The sequence below is a fragment of the Stegostoma tigrinum genome, chromosome 42 (genome assembly GCF_030684315.1).
Source record: "Stegostoma tigrinum isolate sSteTig4 chromosome 42, sSteTig4.hap1, whole genome shotgun sequence".
Lineage (NCBI taxonomy): Eukaryota > Metazoa > Chordata > Chondrichthyes > Orectolobiformes > Stegostomatidae > Stegostoma > Stegostoma tigrinum.
In genome coordinates, this window is record NC_081395.1 from 6,875,616 (window position 1) to 6,899,347 (window position 23,732).

General features: G+C 48.6%; 1 protein-coding gene across 2 annotated transcripts in view; it reads left to right on the forward strand.

Annotated features, from left to right (window-relative positions):
• The window catches only part of dnajc4 (DnaJ (Hsp40) homolog, subfamily C, member 4), an 85,230-nt gene extending 63,604 nt beyond the window's left edge, over positions 1-21,626 (forward strand). For both annotated transcript variants that reach the window (XM_048525221.2, XM_048525219.2), the window contains 2 exons: positions 7,684-7,770; positions 21,191-21,626. In XM_048525221.2, coding sequence (XP_048381178.1) covers positions 7,684-7,770; positions 21,191-21,290 — 187 coding nt within the window. In that variant the 3' untranslated portion in view covers positions 21,291-21,626. The remainder of the gene's footprint in view (positions 1-7,683; positions 7,771-21,190) is intronic.
• The last annotated feature ends 2,106 nt before the right edge of the window (positions 21,627-23,732 follow it).

Here is a 23,732-nt window from a genome sequence, read left to right on the forward strand (position 1 = left end):
TTCCGATTGGACTGTAGTCTCCTGGGAGGATTAATTAATGTGAGTTTGGGGAGGTTTTGTATCCTTATCCCATGCTGAATTAGATCGGGGGTTATGGAAGCCAGTTGTAGGTGGTTTGAATTGAATGTGAATGTTGTCCAGGAGAATATCTGGCTTTTCCAAAAAATGTGGCGTGTGATCCTTCATGTCCAGTTCAGCAAGGCAGCAGGGTCTGGCTTCATACCTGAGCTGCGGGACAGCACCTCCAGCATTGCAGCATGCTTTTGTCCCAAATGTGATGTTTCCCACGCGGACAGATAGACTTTGCATTTGCCTAGAACCTTATACAACCTAAGGACCATGCTAAAGATGGTAAAGTAATTGTCTGTGTGTGTCTGTGTTCTTTGCTCTAATGCTCCACATAATAAGCTCCTGTGGACAGCACTGATGATTCAGATGTTTGCTTTGCTGAGGAAGATTGAGGAATGAATACTGGACCCAGGACATGGGGGAGAGCTCCCACCTACTATCCTGTAGAATCAACAGGAATTCTTGACGGGGCGGGGGGAGGATTCAGGTAACTACTGGGCAAGAAAAAATTTACAGGATGGGAACAACTTGGTCAGCACAGACAGGAGAGGTTGAATGGCCGCATCCAGTGTTGTGCAGTGGGATCTGTCAGCTCTGCCTGAGAACTGAGCGTGTAAGTCTCTGAAAGACAATTCTCAGACAGGGCAGTAGCCCCACAGCGTCATCAGCCAGGAGGCTTCTATGAAGATTATCCAGAAGCAATTCAGAGGGAGCTTTTTTTAATTGTCAGTAGGGTAGGAAGGTGGAAACTTTTCCCACCAATAGGAGGGTCGATAACCAGTTGGATACACATTGAAGAGGAACGGGAAATGAACCTGAGGGGGAGAGAATGTTTACTTGAGGCAGTGAGTTTTTGTGATCTGGGATGTGCTACCTGCAGGGGCATTGGGAGTAGAATCAACAGGAATTCTTAACAGGACGAGAAATCAGATAACCAGTGGACTAGGAGAAATTTGCAGGATGGGGGTGGGAAGGGAACAACTTGGATAACTTGGTCAAAGAGCCAGCACAGGCATGAGAGGTTGAAAGGCCTCTTCCTGTGTTGTGCAGTTCTCATATTCCAGCCCTGTTCTCAAGTACTGGCATCCTTGTACGCCAGTGAGAGAGGACTGGAGAACGAATAGTCACGTACTGTATCGGTCCTTCACCAACCTCGAGCAATGAATTCAGGAATGCAAATTAAGTTGGGGACTCTTGTTGGAATGTTTGTGGAGAGGCAGCTCGGGGAATGGTTCTGGATGCCCCCCACCCCCTCCGACTCCCAGAACACTCCTACTGAGCACAGACGGCTGCAGAGACGATAATGCTAGTCTAAGTATTTGGAATGTGCTTCCAGGCACTCACTTCCCTGTTGAGATGAGGGGGTAATAAGATCATTATTGATGTCTGTGTCAGAGGGGGTTTAATGCATTTAGCAGCTGTGCGTGCACTGTCACATGAGGGTCTGCTCTTATGCCAAGCAGCAGAAACAGCAAAAACAGGGCTTTCAGGAGCTGAAGTGCCACCAGTTTTCAGGGTCAGACAGGTGGAGGCATAGGCAGGGGTTTCTAGAGCCTTGCCGTTGCTTCTGCCAGCTCCCCTAATGGTTTCAGTAAAAGAAAAAGCCAACATTCAGTCCTCTGATGAGGAAGCACTCCATCCTGACATGTTCCAAAATCTGGACAGCGTCGAGACTCGGGGGCTGAAGAGTGACGGCAGTTTGCACAATAAGTTCACATGTATGCCGTGCCGTGGCCACCAGACAGGGGCCTAGCCACCTGACCATGGCATTACCACTGCCAGCTTCACCCACTGGCACCATCCTAGGGCTTACTATTGACCAGAAGCTGAAGGAAACAAGCTTTAGAAATACTGTGGCTACAAGAGCAGTTCAGAGGCTGGGAATCCTGCACTAAGTAACTCACCACCTGACTCCCAAAAGCCGGACCACAAGGCACAAGTCTGGAATGTGTTGGAATACTCCCCACTTGCCCTGGATGGGTTGCGGATGCAGCAACACTCAAGAAGCTCGACACCATCCAGGACAAGCAGCCCATTTGATTGGTGTCACATCCACCACTGACACTCAGTTATACCAGTGTGTACAATCTACAAGATGCACCACAGAAATTTACCAAGACTCCCTACGCACTATTTTCCAAACCTTGCATCACCTTCACCATCTTGAAGGATAAGAGCAGCAAATACGTGGGAACACTGTGGGAGCAAGTTCCCCTTTGAGTCACACACCATCCTGACCTGCAAGTGTATCAGCCATTCCTTCAGTGTTGCTGAGTTAACACCCTCCCTAACCGCACTGTGTGGATGGCCCTACAGCACGTGGACTGCAGCAGTTCAAGAAGGCAGCTCACCACCACCTCCAGGGATGGGAGTAAATGCTGGCCCAGCAGTCTGTATTAATGCGCTATTACTTTTAGGGAGCAGAGTCATACAGCACAGAAACGGGCCCTTTGGCCCAACCCATCCGTGCTGACTAGGTCTCCTAAATTGAACAAATCCCATTTGCCTGCATTTGGCCCATATGCCTCTAAACCTTTTCCATCCACATACCTGTCCAAATGTCTTTTAAATGTTGTAATTGTACCTGCCACAACAACTTGCTCTGGCAGTTCAGTCCATACACAGTCTGTGAAAATGTTGCCCCTCATGCCCATTTATGTCTGTCCCCTCCCATTTACACCTCTGTCCTCTAGTTTTGGACTCCCCTACCCTGGAGAAAAGACCTTGGCTGTTCACCTTATCTATGCCCTTGATATTTTTATAAACCTCTATGAGGTCACCCCTCAGCCTCTGACACTATAGGGAAATAAGCCCCAGCCTATCCAGCCTCTCCTTATAACTCAAACCTTCCTGTCTCGGTAACATCCTTGTAAGTGTTTTTTGCACCCTTTCCAGTTTAATAACATCCTTCCTATGGCAGGGTGACCAGAATTGTATGTTGAACTCCAAACGTGGCCTTACCAATATCTTGTACATGTCAAACTTGATGTCCCAACTGCTATACTCACTGCTCTGATCAATGAAGGCAAGCATGCTAAGCACCATCTTCTCCACCCTGTTCACCTGCGATGCCACTTTCAAGGACCTGTGTACCTCCACCCTTGAGTACTACATTGTGTCAGTGATAATGTACGTTAGAGTGCTCACTTCAACGTATTTCCTTGGTTAGTCATTTCTCGTGTTATATTTGCTTCGCACATTCAGGCAGGTGGGATTGATTTGCTTCAAAACGCTTTCATTTTCTCCTTCAATCCCTTTGAATTTATAGCACCCAACCTGAGGCGCCATTGTTCCAATGGTCATCCTGAACATTGACATCTTGTTCTGTACGTTTGAAGGAGGAGCATGAATAGGACCAGTTGGCCCCTCAAGCATGCTGCGCTATTCAAAGGAGTGCCACTGCTTGTGCTGTTAAAGAAGACTGAGCGTGAATGTTCCTTGTCTGACTTAGCTAGTTAATGGATTGAACTCTTCCCCCTTTAGAGCAGGACAGTACCTCAGTGGTTAACACTGCCGCATCACAGTGCCAGGCACCTGGGTGTGATCCCAGCCTCAGGTGACTGTCTGTGTGGACGTTGCACTTTGTCTCCTATGTGGGCTTCCCCGGGTGCTCCGGTTCCGTCCCACAGTTCAAACATCTGCGTACAGGTGGCTTGGCCAAGCTCAATTGTCCATAGTGCCCAGGAATGTGGTGGCTCGGTGCATTTGCTATTTGAAATGCAGGGTTACAGGGATAGGGTATGGGGCTGGGTCTGAGTGGGATTTTTTTGGAGATTTAGTATGGACTCGATGGGCCAAATGGCCTGCCTCCACACTGTAGAGATTCTGTGAAGTGGACAGGTTCGGAGTTGGTGAAAAAGTGGTGTGTCCTGCATCCTTTGTGAAGGAAACACAGCGTATTTGATTGCAGGACTGTTGCCGTGCAGAAAGTGCATCAGCCAGCTCCCACAAACCACCATGTGATAAGGAAGGGATGGCCTGTTGGCAGGGACGTTCACACACACACACACACACACACACACACACACACACACACACACACACACACACACACACACACACACACACACACACACACACACACACACACGCGCGCGCGCTCACACTCAGCCTGCTATGTGCTGGACAACAGGCTGCTGCAGAAAGTGATGTTTTCCCTGTTATAGCAGAAGCAGCCAGGGCCTTGGTATCAGCAACACAGGGGCGTCAGGGAACAATGACAGGTGCAGGGGGAGACTATTTGGCCCATTGCAGCAGTGCTGGCCTTCTGATTCACTGTGTACCACTAACTACACCCTCCTACCCCACAGTGCCCTACACATTCTTCTCAAGCTTATCGAACTATGATCAATGGCCCTCTCAAAACAATGCAATGCAAAACATTTCATACTTTTGAATCTTTCTCTGCAATGATAGGCCTCAATAGTGTGTGGCAGGAGAACGGTGTTTAGGGTGTATTGCTGCTGCAGAAACTGGCTCAGCCCTGTGTTAGCATATGTAGTTTATCAGGAACTATGTGAACTCCTAGCAAAGAATGAAAACGTAATTAATATTTGCTTACATTAGGGCTGCATGTTATATACAGATTTCAATGCGGTAATCTCCAGAGTTTAGTTCTGTCCCTTGAATGCTGGCCTGCATCTCGTGGTATTCCTTCACTCCAGAGACTTGCAGTTGCTAAAACCCCACAGGGTTTTTCCAGAGAGCTGGGAGCTCAGTCAGACCATGATCATTTCACGTTTTACTCCAGTTCCTGAGAATTGGATTTTTCTTCTCAGCAGTTTTGTAACGTGTTGAACACAACAGTCAGGACAAACACAGCACACCCCAATATACAGTGATGTGACACACACCAGGTCATCTGTCTTGTACCACTGCGGAGGTGGGGTTTCGTGTTTGGGTGCTCACAAGGGGAGAATGCTCTTGTTTTTTATCACAAACTCAAGACCTTCCCAAGGTGCCTCTTAGGAGCTTTTTCAGTCAATTAAGATGTCATTACTGACATGAGAGTGAAAAACTCAAGCATAGAGCATTTTAGAGGAGGAGAGGAAGAGGTGAAGTGGTTCAGGGAGCGAATTCCAGAGCTCCCACCCTCAGACAGCTTTATGACCTCCAACTGGGGGGAGAGGTACAAAACAAGAGAGGAAGTCAGGATTGGAAGTATGCGGAGCTTCCCAGAGTTATATGGGTGGGAGAAGATTACAGAGAGAGGGAGGGCTGTGGGGAGTTGGAGGAGGTGGCAGAGAGAGGGAGGGCTGTAGGGGGCTGGAGGTGGTGACAGAAAGAGGGAGCGGGTGTAGGGGCCGGAGGAGGTGACAGAGAAAGGGAGGGCTAGTAGGGGGCTGGAAGAGGTGACAGAGAGAGAGAGGGGGGGTGTAGGGGGCTGGAGGAGGTGACAGAGAGAGGGAGGGGGTGTGGGGGATGGAGGTGGTGACAGAGAGAGGGAGGGGGTGTGGGGGATGGAGGTGGTGACAGAGAGAGGGAGGGGGTGTAGGGGCAGGAGGAGGTAAAGGCAGATTTGAAAACAAGGTTTACAATATTTGAAAATAAGGATTTTAAATGTGAAGTGATGGTCATCTGTGAGTGATGGGTGGTCACGATGTGCTGTGAATTCGGATTTGCCTAGTGGGGAGAGAGACTTGTTCTTGGGTCTGTATGGGAACATTGTTTACATTAGAATGAACTTAAGCTTCAAAGAGTCATCACAGCTTGGCTGGAGTTCAGAATTTCCTCATCTCTCTCTCAGATATTCCTCATTCCTGCTTTTAACCCTCTTCTTTTCAAATGCTGACAGATTTTGAGGTCTCATGGGCCCAGCCTCTCTCGCGAAGATGTTGTCGGTGACATCGCATGTTCCCCTCCTGTAATGCTTTGCCACAGCAACTGCTGAACAAGGGCAGAGTGCCCTGGCCCAGTTACTAAAACACTGTGGACTGATGTGATGCTTGCATTGCATTCAGACCTCAGACCGTTACCAGTCCAGAATTATTGGCCTGTCACAGAGCTTTAGTACCGAGGGGTTTAGAAGCTAAATTTAGACCATCAGCAGCTCTCAACGGACCTCAATCTCCCTCGCTTTGCGCTCTCTCATTATTCGTTGCTTGGGCGTGGGCCTCATTGACAAAGTATATAGTGCACATCTGTGCCCCTTGAGAAGTTGGTAATGACTGCCCTTCTTGAATCACTACAGTCATCAAGCCATACAGCATGGAAACAGACTCTTCAGTCCAACCAGTCCACGTCGAACATGTTCCCAAACTAAACCAGTCCCACCTGCTTGCACTTGGCCCATATCCGTCCAAACCTTTCCCTATTCATGCACTTATCCAAATGTCTTTTAAACATTGTAACTGTACCCACACCCACCACTTCCTCTGGCAGTTTATTCCACACATGAACCACCTTCTGTGTAAAAACAAAAGTTGCCCCTCATCCCCTTTTTAAATCTTTCTCCTCTCACCTTAAAACATGCCCCCCCCCCTAGTTTTGAACTCCCCCACTCTGAGAAAGAGACCCGCGTCGTTCTATTTACATATGTCAAACCCTCTATTCCCAGCAACATCCTGGTAAATCTTTCCTGAGCCCTGTCCGATTTAATAATATCCTTCCCTTTTCAGGGCGACCAGAACTGGACACAGTATTCCACAAGAAGCCTCACCAAAGCCCTATACAACCTCAACATAATATTCTAACTTCTGTACGGAAAAGGCCCGAGCAATGAAGGCAAGCATGCCAAACACTTCCTTAATCACCCCTCTGTACCTATGATGCAAATTTCAAAGAATTATGTACCTGAATCCCTCGGACTCTCTGTTCTACAGCACTCCCTAGGGCCCTACCTTTTATTGTATAAGTCCTGTCCTTATTTGGTTTTACCAAAATCCAACCTCTCATTTATTCAAATTAAACTCTGTCTGCTATTATTTTCGGCCCATTGATCAAGATCTTTTTGTAGTCTTAGACAACCTTCTTCACTGACCAATGCAGCACCAATCTTGGTGTCATCTACAAACTTACTAACCTTGCTTCCTGTATTCACATCCAAATCATTTGTATAAATGAAAACAAAAGTGGACTCCGTACCGAGCCCTGTACAACACTGCTGGTCACAAACCTTCCAACCCTCTACCACCACCCTGGGCGTGGGTGTGCAGTGTTGGAAGGGAGGGAGATTCAGAATTTTGATCCAGTGACAACAAAAGTCTTTATCAAATTGAGTGTGTAGGTTGATACTGGGTGGTCCATCTGGCTTTAATCCTTTTCTCACAGGGGTTTGATGCAACCAATGTAGTTTGCTGAGTGCATGGTAGGGATAGTTAAGACCTGTATTGCTACAACTCTAGAGTTTGTTTCTGTATGTTGGCCAGACTGGGTACAGTTGGCAGATTTGTTTCTCTTAGTGGCATCACAATCTGGTAGTCTCATGGTCACTGTGCCTGAAGGCTCTGTCATTCCATATTTGCGTGGTCAAATTTAAACTCTCCCGTAAGCTCGTTGCTCTGGTGGGATTTAAACAAGTTCAAGTCGTCCCCATTGTTGTATTGGGCCAGGGCAAAGTTGGAATTGTGACCAGAAAAATATCACGTTTGTAAATCAGAACTTATTGTCTTGCAGGAAACTGGAAGAATTCCACAAGAATTTCATGGCCAACAAAGACCGAGCCATAACGGAGATTTATAATGAATCCAAGGAGCGAGCAAGGTAACTGTCCCACTCATCAGACAAAAGCTGAAAGGTAGAATACATTGATCTGGCTCTTGGGAGACCTGCAGCTTACCAGCACACACACCACAACCCACCTTCCAGGCTGGGGTAGAGTCTCAGTACTACTACATTGTGGGAGAGGGCCACCCAGCCCAGTGCTGGCTCTTTGGAAAAGCAGTGTCATGAGACCCCACTGCAACCCTGAGCCCCATCATATTTTTGTTGTTCCCTTTACTTGCGAGTCTAACCGCCCGCCCCCCGCCCAACTTCTTTTGAATATCGTGATTTAATTTGCCTCCATCACCCTTTCATGCACCCTTCCCATTCGTTATGTCAAACAGTCTCTCCTGGTGTCGCCTGGTGGCAAACACTTCAATATTCCCCCTCACCCCAGCGGACCACCCCTACTTTCAAAAGCCTCGATCGAGTCCTCTGTCCGTTGTACAGCTCCCAGCTTGGGCAATAGCCCTCATCTTCCCCCCCACCATCCCTGCGTTCTTCCTCCTTTTTCTCCCCACCCCCTCTTCAAAATACTCACCTTCGTTCTCAGAGTGGGGCTGGAAGGGCAAGCGAATCTGTGACTAGGAGCACGTGAGCTCTTGGCAACTTTCAGCTTTTATTGTTGGTTTGACAGTCAGCTATAAATTCCGATTACTTAATCCATACTATCAACACCCTTTCTTCCCCCAGGACTCTACCCTTCCCCCACTCTTGCATAAATGCTGCCCCCTCCACACTTCACACCAGCTCTGATGGAGAGTCATCCAGACTCAAAATGTTAACTTACTCCCTCTCCATGGATGCTGCCTGGCCCACTGTGATACCCAGCAGTTTTTTTTGTTTTCAGTACAGATTCCAGCATCTGCAGTAATTCACTCCGAGCTAAAGACACTGCTTGGCTGCTGTGTTCCAATGCATCACAGTGATCAAGGAGTGCTCATGTCAGCGGTATTCCTTCCTTCATTTTGCCCTCATTGATCAGAGAAGTGATTCAGACTTCATGTTTTAACATGGCAAACTTGCTGTTATTCATTCAAGAAACGTGGGCATCGCTGGCTGGGCCCAGCATTTATTCCAGCAGGGAGAGAAAGGTGGGTTGTTGACAGTACAGGGCACCCTAGGGTCAGAAATGCTGATTAAAGCATCTGTGTTTAAACTACTGTTTCGTTTATAATAGTAATTGGCTACTGTTAATAATAACTGGTAGGTCAGTTTCACTGTTCTGCTTTTTTTTTAATGTCTTACAATTTATTCACCTTAGTATTATTTCCCTGTTTATTACTTTTGCCTTTTTTATTTCTTGAGATACACACGTTAGTATTTAATAAATGCAGAGATTCTTTGCCCTGAAACACCTTCCTCCTAATTTATTACTCTACCCCCACTAACCTACGTGCAGGGTCTGAACCAGGGGCCTGGTGGGTGATCTAGGCTGCCTGAGAGTCCCTGCAGGGTTACCAGTCACACAGCCCAGAACTCCCTACAGCATTCCATTCTGGGGTGAGGTGTCTGTGGTTGGTGTTGCATTCTGCAGTTTGCATCGTGTTCTGTGGTTTTGTTTTTCATGGCATCATGGAATAGTGTAGGTTAGATGGGCTTCAGATTGGTATGACAGGTCGGCACAACATTGAGGGCCGAAGGGCCTGTACTGTGCTGTAATGTTCTATGTTCTGTGTTCTAGCTGCCCCTTGAGAAGGAGCTACTGAGCTGCCTTCTTGAACCGCTGTGGTCCATGTGCTGTATGTAGACCCACAGTGCCCTCAGGGAGGGAATTTCAAGATTTTGACCCAGCAACAGTTAAAGAAGGGCAATATTGTTCCAAGTCAGGATGGTTAGTGGCTTGGAAGGGACCCCTGCAGGAGGCAGTATTCGCATCTTTCTGCTCCCCTTGTCCTTCTGGATGGATGTGTTTGTCGGTTTGGAAGGTGCTGAATGAGCATCTTTGGTGAATTTCTGCAGTGCATCTTGCAGATGGTACACACTGCTGCTACTGAGCGTCGGTGGGTGAAGGGAGTGGGATGTTTATGGATGTGGTGCCATGGGGGGCTGCTTTGTGCTGGATGGTGTTGAGCTGTGTGTTGTTGGAGCTGCACCCATCCAGGGTCAAGTGGGGGGTATTCCCTCACACTCCTGACCTGTGCCTTGTAGATGGTGGACAGGGTTTGGGGAGTCAGGAGGTGAGTTACTCACCGTAGGATTCCTGCGTTTAGACAGCAGGTATCTGCAGTGATCCCTGTTGGAGATGCTGAAACTCCCGATCTTCAGGAGTGCATTTGATTGGTCATTGTACAGCATGGCCACGACTGCCTTGTTTTGGAGTGAGGAGTGGGGGCTTTGCTTGATGCATTCTTGCTGCTGGCACTAATTTGACGAGCTTCGATGAGGCGGGACTCATGCCTGGATGTCAGCTGAGCCACTTGCATTGGAATCAGTGTGAAGGCACCAGAGGCTGGCTACACCCAAGCTTCTGCCCGCTGAGCTGTTCGCATTCACCAAGCTGATGTCCCTGGGCCAGGTGCCAACTGCAGTTCTTGTAAGTTGACCATAAACAGTCTGCCCCTGGTTGCACTGCTCCCTGCCTCTTTTGCATCCCACAGTCCTCCACCCGTTCCCCAATTCTGACCTCGTGTAGATCCACCTGTTCCCACCCATCGCTTAAATCGGGCATTCTGGGATGTTGGGTTATAGAGTGAGTGAGTGTGTGTGTGTGCGCGTGTGCGCCCAAGGAAGAGAGTGTATGAGTCAGAGTGTGCATGTGTAGTGAGAGTGTGTGAGAAAGTATGTGTATATTAGTGTGTGATAGAATGAGTGTGTATGTTTGTGTGTGTGAGTGTATGTGACTGTGTCTATAGAGTGATTGTGTATGTGTGTGCGAGAGAGAGTGTGAGGGTGAGTGTGCATGACAATGTGTTCTGAGTGAGTGTCAATGTGAGAAAGAGTATGATAGTGTTTGTGAGTGTGTGTGTGAGATTGTGTGACTGTGACAGAGTACATGTCTGTGTGACAGAGTGAGTGTTGTGTGTGTTTAGGGGAGGCGATGGCCTCGTGGTATTATCACTAGACTTCTAATCCAGAGATACAGATAATGTTCTGGGCATCTGGGTTCGAATCCTGCTGGGGCAGATGGTGGAATTTGAATCCAATAAATATCTGGAATTAAGAGTCGAGTGATAATTATAAATTCATTGCTGATTGTTGGGAAAAACCCATCTGGTTCACCAATGTCCTTTAGGGAAGGAAACTGCCATCCTTACCTGGTCTGCCCTACATGACTCCAGACCCACAGCAATGTGGTTGACTCTTACCTGCCTTCCAGGAAATTAGGGATGGTCAATAAATGTTGCCTGGCCAGCGGCACCCTCATCCCATGAATGAATTTTTTTAAAAAATGAATGTGATAATGAGTGTGTATGTGTGAAGTAGAGTGTGTGTATGTTTGAGATTATGTGTGTGTGTGAGAGAAAATGTGTGAGGGAGTGAGTGCTTATGTGTGTATGTGAGTGAGTGTGTTTGTGAGTGTTGATGAGGGCGTGCATGTGTGAGAAAGTGAGTGAATATGTTTGAGTGTGTGCGGTGAGTGAGTGTGTTTTGTGAGGAAAGAGTGTGACTGACTGTATTTGTGAGAGTATGTGTTACTGTGAGTGAATGAATGTGTGTTTGAAAAAAAGAATGAGTGTGTATGTGAGAAGTATGTGTCAAATATGAGCGTAAGTATGTGAGAGGGAGTTGAGTGCATGACTGTGGAAGTGAGTAAGTGTGTGTGTGAGTGATGGTGGGATATCTTTATGTCAGTGAGTTCTCTCTCTCTCGCTCTGTCTGTCTCTCTCGCTCTGTCTGTCTCTCTCGCTCTGTCTGTCTCTCTCGCTCTGTCTGTCTCTCTCGCTCTGTCTGTCTCTCTCGCTCTGTCTGTCTCTCTCGCTCTGTCTGTCTCTCTCGCTCTGTCTGTCTCTCTCGCTCTGTCTGTCTCTCTCTCGCTCTGTCTGTCTCTCTCTCGCTCTGTCTGTCTCTCTCTCGCCCTGTCTCTCTCTCTCTCGCCCTGTCTCTCTCGCCCTGTCTCTCTCGCCCTGTCTCTCTCGCCCTGTCTCTCTCGCCCTGTCTCTCTCGCCCTGTCTCTCTCGCCCTCACTCATACACACACATGCCATTTCCAGATGTTCTGTTACCATCAGTTGGTTCCCTCTCCCCTCAATGACAAGCAGCAGATTTTCAATTCCTCAAACTGTATAGACAGTGAAAAGACACCTCAGAGGAGGGCTGGATAGGCGATGTGTAGCTGTGACCCATGGGTGATAAAGCATCAGGGCAGGAGGAGGCGTAGGGACCAATGCTAGGTAAGGGGACACATTGGGCTGCTCTTCGAGTTTCTTAGGGAACACCGGAGAGATTGGGAAGTAGTGGGGGACAGATTTGAGAATTTTAGGCAGAATTGGCAAAGGCAAATTTTAGACACTGAGACTCGTGCAGGGAAACGGTAAGAAGGCGGGAGGTGAAGAGGGGTGTAGATTCTCAACCTCCGAAATGGAGTCAGAGGAGTTGGGACAGGAAAGGGTGGAAGGAGTCAACTAATGAAATAACATTTATCTCTCAACCATTTATTAAAAAGAGAAACGCTGTGGCTCAAAATTTCAATGCTGTTTGTGGGAGCTTACTGTACGCAAATTGCTAGCTGAGTTTACTACATTACAACAATGGGCGCACTTCAAAAAGCACACATCATTGTCTGTGAGGCTTTGGCATGCCTGAGGTGGGAGGAGGCACTAGACAAATGCGCTGTGCTGCAGAAAGCATGAAAGGTTGTCCCTGTGGATTTGACTGAAGCATAGATCTTGCTCCTGCATATTGAGACACCTGTTCCACACAGCTCATTGCTGCTGTGTACTTCACCATTCCAGATAACATCGGCAGCAGCTTGCCAGTCACAACTGGCCCAGTCCTGTTCCGCTTCATGGAAACTTTAGTTAAAACCTGCCAAATGACTCAGCTTCTCATCTGCTAATACAAAACGGATTTCATGGTGACTTTGAACTCTTGGTTTTCCTCATTGTACCTGGGAGCGTTTGATGGGGATAGTTTAGAGGGTGCTCTATTGGCCATTTCCTTTCAGTATTAGAAGAGTAGAAGCAGCAGGTAACCCCATGCTGTCCCTGCCCTAGGAGTGTTTGATGGGGACAGTCCCAGGGGAATCTATTCAGTTGATTTTTCCTTCCTGTTGCTTCAGTCCATTTAAGATGTGTGCAACATCCTTCGAACTGCAGCTTTTGCCTGTTTGGTTTGTAGAATGTGAACACATTCAGTATGCATTCTGGATGTTAGCTCCTCACCTCATCTGTAACATCAGAGGTCATTCACCCATCATGCCCATGCCAGCTCGTTGACATCCCTCCAGTGAGCCCTTCTGGCCTCACCTGTTGGCCTGCCGTTTGTTCCTTTTCAAGATTACAAAGGTCCAGTGCTTGGGACAATAATGCGCGAGAGTTTGAGGGCCCATCAGTGGGCACAGCATTTTCCCACAGCTACTTGCCCTTGATGACATCCAGTGAGCAGCCCCACACCCAATCCTCACCCCTACCCCCCACTGTGGAAATAAGACTTCTCAAAATCCGAGCTTGAGGGCATGTTTGCCTATCTTTGGTCCCCCTTCTGCCATACCATTGAATGAGTGAAGGTGATCGCTGTGAATATTTTGTGCAACCCAGGATAATTTGCAGTAGAATGCCTCCCAGTCACCTCTCGCCTGAGTCTGTTCAGTGAGGCTGAGTGTGAGACTTGAGTCGTAGAGATGTACAGCATGGAAACAGACCCTTCGGTCCAACTCGTCTATGCTGACCAGATATCCTAAATTAATCTGGTCCCATTTGCCAGCATTTAGCCCCTATCCCTCTAAACCCTTCCTATTCATGTACCCATCCAGATGCCTTTTAAATGCTGTAACTGTACCAGCTTCTGCACTTCCTCTGGCAGCTCATTCCACACACGCACCACCCTCTGCATGAAAATATTCCCCCTCAGGTCCCTTTTAAATCTTGCCCCTCTCACCGTAATCCTATGCCCCTCTAGTTTTGGTTTCCCCTGCCCTGGGGAAAAGACTTTAGCTTCCGTGAGGTCAGCCCTCAAGTTCCAGGAAGAACCTGTAATTGGAGTATTGCAGAGTCTTTCCAGCATAAAGACACCTGGCCATTTGGCCCATCTGCACCATACTGGTCTTTTTACTCTACCTGAGTTCCACCACCCCCCCCCCCCCAACCTCTTTCATGTCACCCATCTTCTGTTCCACTCCTCTCTGCCTCCTCCCATTCTTCCCTCACAGTTCTATGGATGCCCCTCCACCACAGGCAGCACTTCAAAACAGCTGCTCATCACCATCTTCCCCAGGGTCATGGATAGCAAGTGCTGAGTCCAGCCAGAGACACAGACAGCCCACAGAAGAATTCAACAGTTGCGCAAGTAGTTGGACTGGAGGTAAGTTAGAAAAGCTCATGGAAGCTCTGATTGCAAGCGGAATTGAATGATTCAGTTATGCAGGGCATTGATGAGGCCACATCTTGCATACCATCCACAGGATTAGTCCCCTTATTGAAGAAAGAATGTAAATACATTGGAAACAGTCCAGGGAAGATGTGCTAGACTGATATCTGGAATTGGTGGGTTGTTTTATGAGGGATAGGCTTGCATCCACCAGACAATCGAAGAATAAGATGCAACTTAATTGCAGCATAAAAGATTCTGAGGGATCTTGATGTGGGGAGGCCATTTCCTCTCGCGGGAGAATTTGGAAGTTGGGTAACTGGGGTAACAAAATTCCGGGCTCGCCCACTTCAGGCAGAGAGTGTCGCGGAACTCTCTTCCTCAAAATGTAGTGGAGGCAGAGCCCTTGAATATTTTTAAAACAGAGGTAGATAGATTCTTGGAAAAACTGGGGGTAGCGGAGGAGGGAAAATGTGGAGGCTCAAGGGCCCAAGTGGCCTTCTCCTGTTCCTGATTCATATGTGAAAAAGAACTGTATGTGTACTGTTGGCCCTGGTCACTCTCCCTACTTTCTGGGGACGGATGTTTCTCCTGAATTCCCAATTGGATTTGTGAGTGACAACCTTCTTTTTGTGATTGTAGAGGGTGCAGAAAAGATTTACAAAGATGTAACCGGAACTGGAGGGTTTGAGTTGTAAGGAGAGATTGAATAAGCTGGGACTTTTATCTCTGAAGATTAAGAGGTTGAGGGATAGAGTCTTAGCGATGCACATCATGGAAACAGACCCTTCAGTCCAATCGTCCATGCTGTCCAGATATGCTAAATTAATCTAGTCCCATTTGCCAGCGTTTGGTCCATATCCCTCTAAACCCTTCCTGTTAAACAAGGCAAATAGCCATGGTCTCTTTCCAAGGTTAGGGGAGTCTGAACAAGAAGTATAGGTTTAAGATGAGAGAGGAAACCGTTTAAAGGAGACCTGAGGGGCACCTTTTTCACACCGAGGGTGGCTCGTATATGGAATGAGCTGCCAAAGGAAAGTTACATCATTTAAAAGATATTTGGACAGATACATGAATAGGAAACATTTAGAGGGATATGGGCCAAACACAGGCAAGTGGGACTGGTTTTGTTTGGGAAACTTGGTCAGCATGGACAAGTTGGACCGAAGGGTCTGCTTCCATGCTGTGTGACGCTAACATGATGCGCAAAGTTATCTTCACTGGCGAGCTCAGTGTTGTCCTTTGTGCGAGATTCAGTCCATCTCACTGTGAAGAAGCTCCTCACATAACTATATCTCTGCCAGGGTGCTACACCACCCCTTATCTAGGCTCTCTCTAGGATACAATAGACATATCGTGGCTGCTTCCTTTAGATAAGGTGGCTCGGACAAAAGGGTTAAAGTTCAGTTTGGACAGGCAGTCGAGCTGATTTATTTACGTTTACACAGCTTTCTCCCTGGTGTATGTGGTTTTGAATCAAATCGGCCCCTGCATTCCAGTGATTGAAAGCCCATCCGCCAGCCTCCAGTTCAGAGTCACCGCTAGAGACGTGTTCCCACCTTGTCCCCAGGCCCACTCACCGTTGTGTTTCGCCACTTATCAGAGGACTGTGTTGATTCACAAAGCGTAGTCACACACTCAGCTGGTTGTACACAGGACTGCTGAAAAGAGAGACATTTTATCAAAGCTTTTAGTCTTGCATTCACCTGGGCAAACACAAGAATGACAAAGTCCAAACAGTCACCGCAATCTGGACAGCAGGAAGATTTGGAGCTTCAGCTCACCCCTGACAGGCTGAGATGTTGTGAAGAAGAAGGGAATAAAGAGTTAATGGCCCCCTAGCTCCCAAGGAATTGAGAAAAGGCACTAGGGTCAAGCACATGACGGATGTTCACAGCGAGTAGGTCCCTAGGCACACCAATTGTAAAAGAGTCTTTTTGTGAGCTCCCTTGATCTGACATTGTTAGTGTAGCTGTTGATGCATTCAGAATTGTTTGGCAAGTTCTATCCAATTGTGGAATCACGTATGATGGTAGACGGTTCTCTTTGGTTGTGGGCTGGTTGAGCTCAGTCTGTACTCGGCCTGTATCCAACAACCATAGGCGACAAAAGTAACCAGACCAAGTGTCAGGACAGCCAGAGGAGTTTGTCATGGCCATTAATCATGGCCTCATCTGCCCTCTCAGGGGGATGATAATGTCTACAAGGGAGGGTGGAGCAGGTGAGGGTCTATGGTTTAGTGCTACCTGCTGAAGACCACTCCTCTGACACTGCAGCACCTACTCTGTGAGATCCACCAGAAGAAAAGCAAAAGTTTAGGCCATACCTGTACCCAGTGTTGTTCAAGCAAATTGCTTCAACTGCTGGAATGGGATATTGCTGTGGATGGGAGGCTCTCAGAATCACAGGGTGATCACAACACGCAAGGAGGCCATTCAACCCATTGTGTCTATGCTAGCTCTCTGCATGAGCAATTCACCCAATACGACTCACCGTCCCCTTCAGTGGCCCAGCATGTTGTTCCTGTTCCATATGTTTGTCCAGTCTCCTCCTGATAGCTCTGACAAAAGCTGTCTCCACCGCAACCAGGCAGCCCATTCCAGACCCGAACCCCTCACATTGTGAGAACATCTCACCTCTAACTATTTTGCTTTAACCCATCAAAGGAGGGGCACTTTCTCCATCTATCCTGCCCAGACCCCCTCGTGATTTTGAACAGTGCAATCAAATCACACCTTGACCTTCTCTTTGAACCATAGAAAAGTACAGAAACAGGAGAGGGCAATTCTACCCCTTGAGCCTGCTCCACCACACCCCGTACCCTTTGATCCCTCTTCCACAAGGAAAGCAACCTCTGCAATCCATCCAGTTAACTGAAGTTCCTCACCCCTGAAAGCAATGCCATAAATCTTCTCTCCAGTACCTTCACATCCTTCTGACAGTGCAGTACCCTGAACTGGATGCACTCCTCCAGCTGAGTGTCTGAAACAGGTTCAACACAACCCCCTTGGCTTTCGTACTCAGTGCCCCAATTAATAGGATGCTCACATCTTGCCCCAGCACCTTGAGTGCACCCAAGCCCGTCTGCTCCAACAACACTGAGAATTATCCCCTTGGGCCTTCCAAATCAGCGTTCAGATCCCGTGCAGAGAGACGAGGCCAGGTCTCTGACCCAGACAGCATCGATATGAAAAGTGGGCCAGCACGCCCAACAGAGTAGTGGCCAGATCCCCATTGATCCTGACTGACAGTGCCTGAGAGCGTGGTGAGCAGGATGTTTGGTGGCTGGTAGTGGGGCCCCGGTACCTGAGCATTGCTAAAGGGCAGGAGAGTGCTGCTTGTGAGGCAGAGGCTGTCTGAGGTCACGTCTGCTCAGGGGAGAGAAGACTGAGACAGAAAGCGAGAGCTATTCACACATCTACGTGTGGGAGTGCACACACACTCAGTCCCGATGGGAAGCAATGCAGCTCCAACCCCCTCCCACCTCAGCTGGCGTCTCACAAACGATTGTGTGTACATTGAGATGAGGCAGCTTTCTCTCACAGTACACCCAGGCTCTGGAGCTCTCTTGTTGTAGGTCGCGCTTTGGCGGAAGTATTCATTGCTGTCTATTCATCCTGCTCAATGGGGAATGTGATACCCTAGAGCAGGCAAGATGCTTTCACACGGCAGTGAGCTCTTGTCCTCTCCCACCATCTACTCCAACACCACCCCACCCCCTACTAAACAGCAAGTTCTGAGCACACCGTCAGTGCTGACTGTCAGCCTCCACTCTGTTGCTGCCATCTCCTCCAGCCTCTACACCCCCTCCCTATATCTGTAACCCCCTACATCCCCCTCATCTGTGTAACCTTCTCCATCCCCTACATCCCTTCCCTATCTCTGTAACCCCCTACACCCCCTCCCTATCTCTGTAAGCTCCTCCATCCCCTACACCCTCTCCCTGTCTCTGTAAGCTCCTCCATTCCCAACACCCGCTCCCTGTCTCTGTAAGCTCCTACATCCCCTACACCCTCTCCCTGTCTCTGTAAGCTCCTCCATTCCCAACACCCGCTCCCTGTCTCTGTAAGCTCCTACATCCCCTACACCCTCTCCCTGTCTCTGTAAGCTCCTACACCCCCTCCTTATCTCTGTAACCCCCTCCAGCCCCTACACCCACTCCCTATCTCTGTCACCCCCTACACCCCCTCCCTATCTCTGTCACCCCCTCCAGCCCCTACACCCCCTCCCTATCTCTGCAACCCCCTCCAGCCCCTACACCCACTCCCTATCTCTGTAACCCCCTCCAGCCCCTACACCCCCTCCCTATCTCTGTAACCTCCTCCAGCCCCTATACCCCCTCCCTATCTCTGTAACCTTCTCCAGCCCCCTAAACCCCTCCCTATCTCTGTCACCCCCTCCCTGTCTCTATAACCTCCTCAGCCCATACACCCCCTCCCTATCTCTGTAACCCCCTCCTTCCCCTAAACCCCCTCTCTATCTCTGTAACCTTCTCCAGCCCCCTAAAGTCCTCCCTATCTCTGCCACCCCCTCCCTATCTCTGTAACCTTCTCCAGCTCCTACACCCCCTCCCTATCTCTGTAACCCCCTCCATCCCCTACACCCCCTCCCTATCTCTGTAACCTCCTCTAGCCCCTACACCCCTGCCGATCTGTGGGATGAATGCCGGCCCACCATGTCCTGTCCCAGCTGTTGTCTCGTGGCCTGTCACCTTGGTAAAATGTCCCCTCCCTTTTTAATACACCAGACACCACCTCTACCTCTCCCTCAGTACATCAAGAAGCCAATGACATCCTCTGTCTAAGATAACAACGTGTGAAGCTGGATGAACACAGCAGGCCAAGCAGCATCTCAGGAGCACAATGACATCCTCTGTCTGACTGTTCTGTCTCATTCTCTGATGGTCCACCACTGTATCTGTCGTTGCAGTTTAATACTTTGCGCTAGTCTCCAGTTCCTGCAGTTATCTTTCTTCAAACTTTGTTCGGGGTTGTGGCCACCTCAGGCTGTGCCCAGCATTTATTGCCGATCACTAACTGCCCTTCAGAAGGTGGTGTCTTGTTGAGCTGCTACAGTCCATGTGATGTATGGTCAGCCACAGTGCCATTTGGAAGTGAATGTCAGGATTTTAACCCAGCCGCACTGAAGGAACATCGATGTATTTCCAAGTCAGGATGGTATGGGAGGTCTGTGGAATGGGGAAGGTGACATCGTCAGTAATTGATTCACCACCTTGTTTACCCCTGGACCAATCCAGCTTTTGTGATTCTCCGGCAGTCATTCCAACAAAGTGGGTCACTATTATTTTCTAGTTCCATTCCTCCTCACAACAATGCTTACTTTTCCCCAGGGTAGGGACAGGGCCGATGATATAGGACTCAGCCTCTGCCTGGATTTTAGTATTGAGAGCCAGTCAGCCAGGAATCAATAGTCACCAACAAACAGACCAAATGTTTATTAAAAATACCAAGCTTACGCAAAGATGCAAAAGTCATTGACACAAATTTGGACATAAGCAAATTTGTATATCTACCCTTATAAACAAGGGACTAAAGCATACATCTCAGGAGAAACAAAATTCCGCAGTGTTAACATGAAAGTACTTCAGCTAAGTAACAGATACAGTCAGGGCAAAATGGACAAGTCACAGCTGATCCCAAATGGCGCTGCGATACTGAATCTATTCTGCACGTGTGCACACGCGCACACACACAAACACGGACGTACAGACACAAATGCACACACACAAACATGGACGTACAGACACATGCACACGCAAACACAGACACACACAAACTCACGCGCACACAAACATGGATGTACAGACACAAATGCGCACACACAGACACACACACAAACTCTCACACACACACAAACATGGACGTACACACACAAACTGCTGGCACTGGGCTTTTCTCCTGAAATTGTTGCACTCGCCTAATTCCTTTTGCTTCTGATGGTGGAGTAGGTTCAACTGAATCCCCCCCTCAGTGCTGACGATGACTGCTGGTGGGTTTTCGACTTTTTTTTTGCTGAGAAGATTTACAAAGAACGGCTGAGGGAGCAACAGTCTGTTGTTGCCTCTGAGGGACGGGTCGCAAATTCTATCTCCAACCGAGTTCAAAAATGCAAATAATCTTATACTGACCCTGCCCCCCCCCCCACTCCCACTGCCCACAGACTGGGCCAAGTGATCTCCTCCCTGATAGTCCACCAGACTGAGTAACATCCAGACATGTGTCACCTTCCCTCAATATTGCCTGGAATTTCCACAGTATACAAAAGATAGGAACAGGAGTGGACCATTCAACCCATCAATCTTTCCTCTGCTGTTCAACACAGTCTTGGCTGATCTTGAAGTTAAGTCCCTCCATCCTGGCCCCTCCCAATATCCTAAGAGACTAACAATGGGCCCATCCTGACTCTCAAAGCCTTAATGGAGCAGGGAAATCTGGAGGAGTCGTTTGTCCCCTCATGTCTGGACTGTCTCTTTGCAGAAGAGGCATACTCTGCTGCCCTCACCTCACCAGAATATTTTCTTTCATTAAAAAGAAGCATGTATCCTTTGGTCTTTGTCAATTGCCACTTTACAAAGTAGTGGGGAAGGGGGAAAATGAAGCCAGTGGAGTGAGGCCAGGGCAGCTGGCCAACGAGCAATGGCAACCGGAGTGTATAGAGCCAGTCCAGGGTTGCTGTCATTGGCATCAGGAGGTGCCACCCTGTGCCGAGCCTGTCTGGAGCCTATTCCACAATCAGCTGGAGCAGGTTGACACCTTCTGCAATCACTCAATCTCCCGAAACTCTTCCTTTCCCCACAGATAAACTCTGGTCAAGAATCAGGAATGGAGTCCCAAGGCTGACTTGGTCACCATCTCCTGTCTGCCCACCCGTCCCAAGCCCAGCGCGGCGCACACATGGACCCCACCCCGTTCACCACCTCTCTCTCTTCGCAGGCTGAATGGCTTCAAGAAACAGCAGGAGATCCTGCGGCAGAAACACGCAGAGTTCATGGAGAAATACAGGCTGAAGACGCGAGGGGGCAGTGATGAGTGAGAGGTCGACGCTTCCCCACCAAACCCTTACCCTATCCCAGACCAGCTGGGGGGAGCGGGCACCAGCACCCTCATCCTCCGGCCTTGGGAAACGCTGTATTGGTACTGCCCTGACCACCCCCAACCCATAGAGCTGACTCCTAAAAAGATGAGAGAACACAGCCCGCCGTATTGTGTGCATTGACTCCCAGGAGCCGGACTGGGGGCGATGGCAATGATGAACAGAGGAGAGAGCTCTCAACGCAGACTGCGCTCAGACCACAGCGGCCTCCTTAGGACTTTGTAACGCATGTTGTTTGTTGCAGTTTAGCACCATTAAAACCTGGTTCAGAGTGTGCATGGGGATCAGGATCAGAATCACATACCTCGTGCTCCCTTAACCAGTAAGATTTGCTTTTGATCTGCACTGAGTTGGGTCAGTGGGGATCGAGTGGCCGTCCCAGGAAAACAGATCCTGGTCCTCAAAGTTTGTGGGTGGGCTGGCTCATCAATTCAGATCAAGATGACAAGCCCTCACCATCTTTCCCCCCCCCCCCACCACATGTCCACACGCTCATTCACTTCCCTCACCCTGGCCCTGTTCATACCAGCAAACCCATTTGCACAAGGTGCCAATGCCAGTGAATTGCAGCACTTCCTTATTTTACGGAAATACGCACCCATGGACTCACCTGCCCTGTGTGGACATCAAGTCTCCATGACTGTGTTTTGCATATGGAAATAAATGTCATCAGGATGTAATCCTCTCCTCACTCCTAACACTCCCCTGCCCGTTTCAAAAGGGAAGGGGTGTGAGGGTGCAGGATTGAATACCCACAATTTGATGGACATCAATCTGTATCATGTTTGCTGTTTAGAGAAATAGTCACAAAATCAGACTTCACTCCCAGTGGAATTTGATGGACTACTTTCCACTTTGTAGTTCCCTTTCTATGCACTGGACGTTGTAGGAGTAGGCCATTCAGTCTGTGGAGCCTGTTCCACCTTTCAATGAGACCTTGGCTGATTTGTGGCCTAACTCCACAACTGTGGTTTTTGGTCAGTCATCTGAGCTTCAGGACATTTCTGCAAGAGGTGCTGAGCGTAGTGTCCTAGGCCCAACCGTCTTCAGTTGTTTCGTCAATTCCCTTCCCTCTGTCATAAGCTCAGAAGTGGAGATGTTTGCCAATGATCAGGCCATGACCATCACCAATAAGAGACAATCTAACCACTTGACATTCAATGATGTTACCATCACTGAATCCCCCACTATCAACATCCTGGGGGGTTATCACTTCCATCTAGAGGGACAAGAGCAGCAGATACATGGGAGCAGCACTTTCAGTGTTACTGGATTGAAACCCTGGAATTCCTTCCCCAGTGGCATTGTGGGTCAACCTTCAGCAGGTAGACTGCAGTGGTTCAAGAAAACCGCTCACCACCACCTTCTCAAGGAGCAACTAGGGACAGGCAATAAATGCTGGCCAGCCAGTGACACCCATGTCCCATGAAAGAGCAAAAACAATATTGGGCCCCTATTCCTTCATGGCTTTGCTTAATAGAAATGTATCTATCTCAGGTTTAAAATGAACAACTGATCCAGCATCCATTTCTTGTTTCTGGAGGAGAGTTCCAAGCTATCTGTCACTCTTTGTATGTGGAAGTGCTTCCTAACTTGTGTCCCGAATGCCCTGGCCCTAATTCCCAGACTGTGCCTCGTGCTCTAGAATCTCAACAAATGGAAATAGTTTATCTTCATCGACCCTGTCTTTTCCTGTTAATATCTCAAAAGACTTTAATGAGATCATGCCTCTTCCTTAACGACATAAGGTCACATTTGGCGTATGTGAGTGGACAGCAGGAAATATCTTTTCCCCGGCTTAGGAGTGGGCAAAGCTGCTGATATTCTTCGAGAAGCTGCCTCTGAGCCCTGGACAGCCGCTGTCCTGAGTGTGGTTTGCCAGTGTAATACAGGAATCGAACAGCAAGCTCCCACAAGCAGCAACGCAAGACTGAACCAGATCATTTCCGTTAAAATGATACAGGATGAGGGATACATGATCAAGGCATTCTTGAGTGGGGCTCCAAGCCCCAGTTCCCTGCCTGACACAGCGGTCCCCAAGCTGCCCAGGGAGCAGTCGTAGTCAGAGCAGGGACAAAGAGGAGGCAGCCTGCCCACCAATGTCTTTCTGTGCAAGAGTTGATCTATAACCCAGTGCCAGGCAGCATGTGAATTCAGCCTTGGCACTGATAGTAGAGCTGTTTATAACCTGATTGTAGATTACGTGCAGTACAGCCACACTGTGTGCTCTGCAGTGATCTCTTCTCCAGGCACAATAAATTGTTACCTGTGTCCCAGCAGAGATGCTGTCTTCTCAGGGTAGCTTCCACAGGTGGTATCTGCCCTGGATTGATCCCTGTGTAGGTCCAGGCAACACAAGTTGGCAGCATTTATGATCCCTTC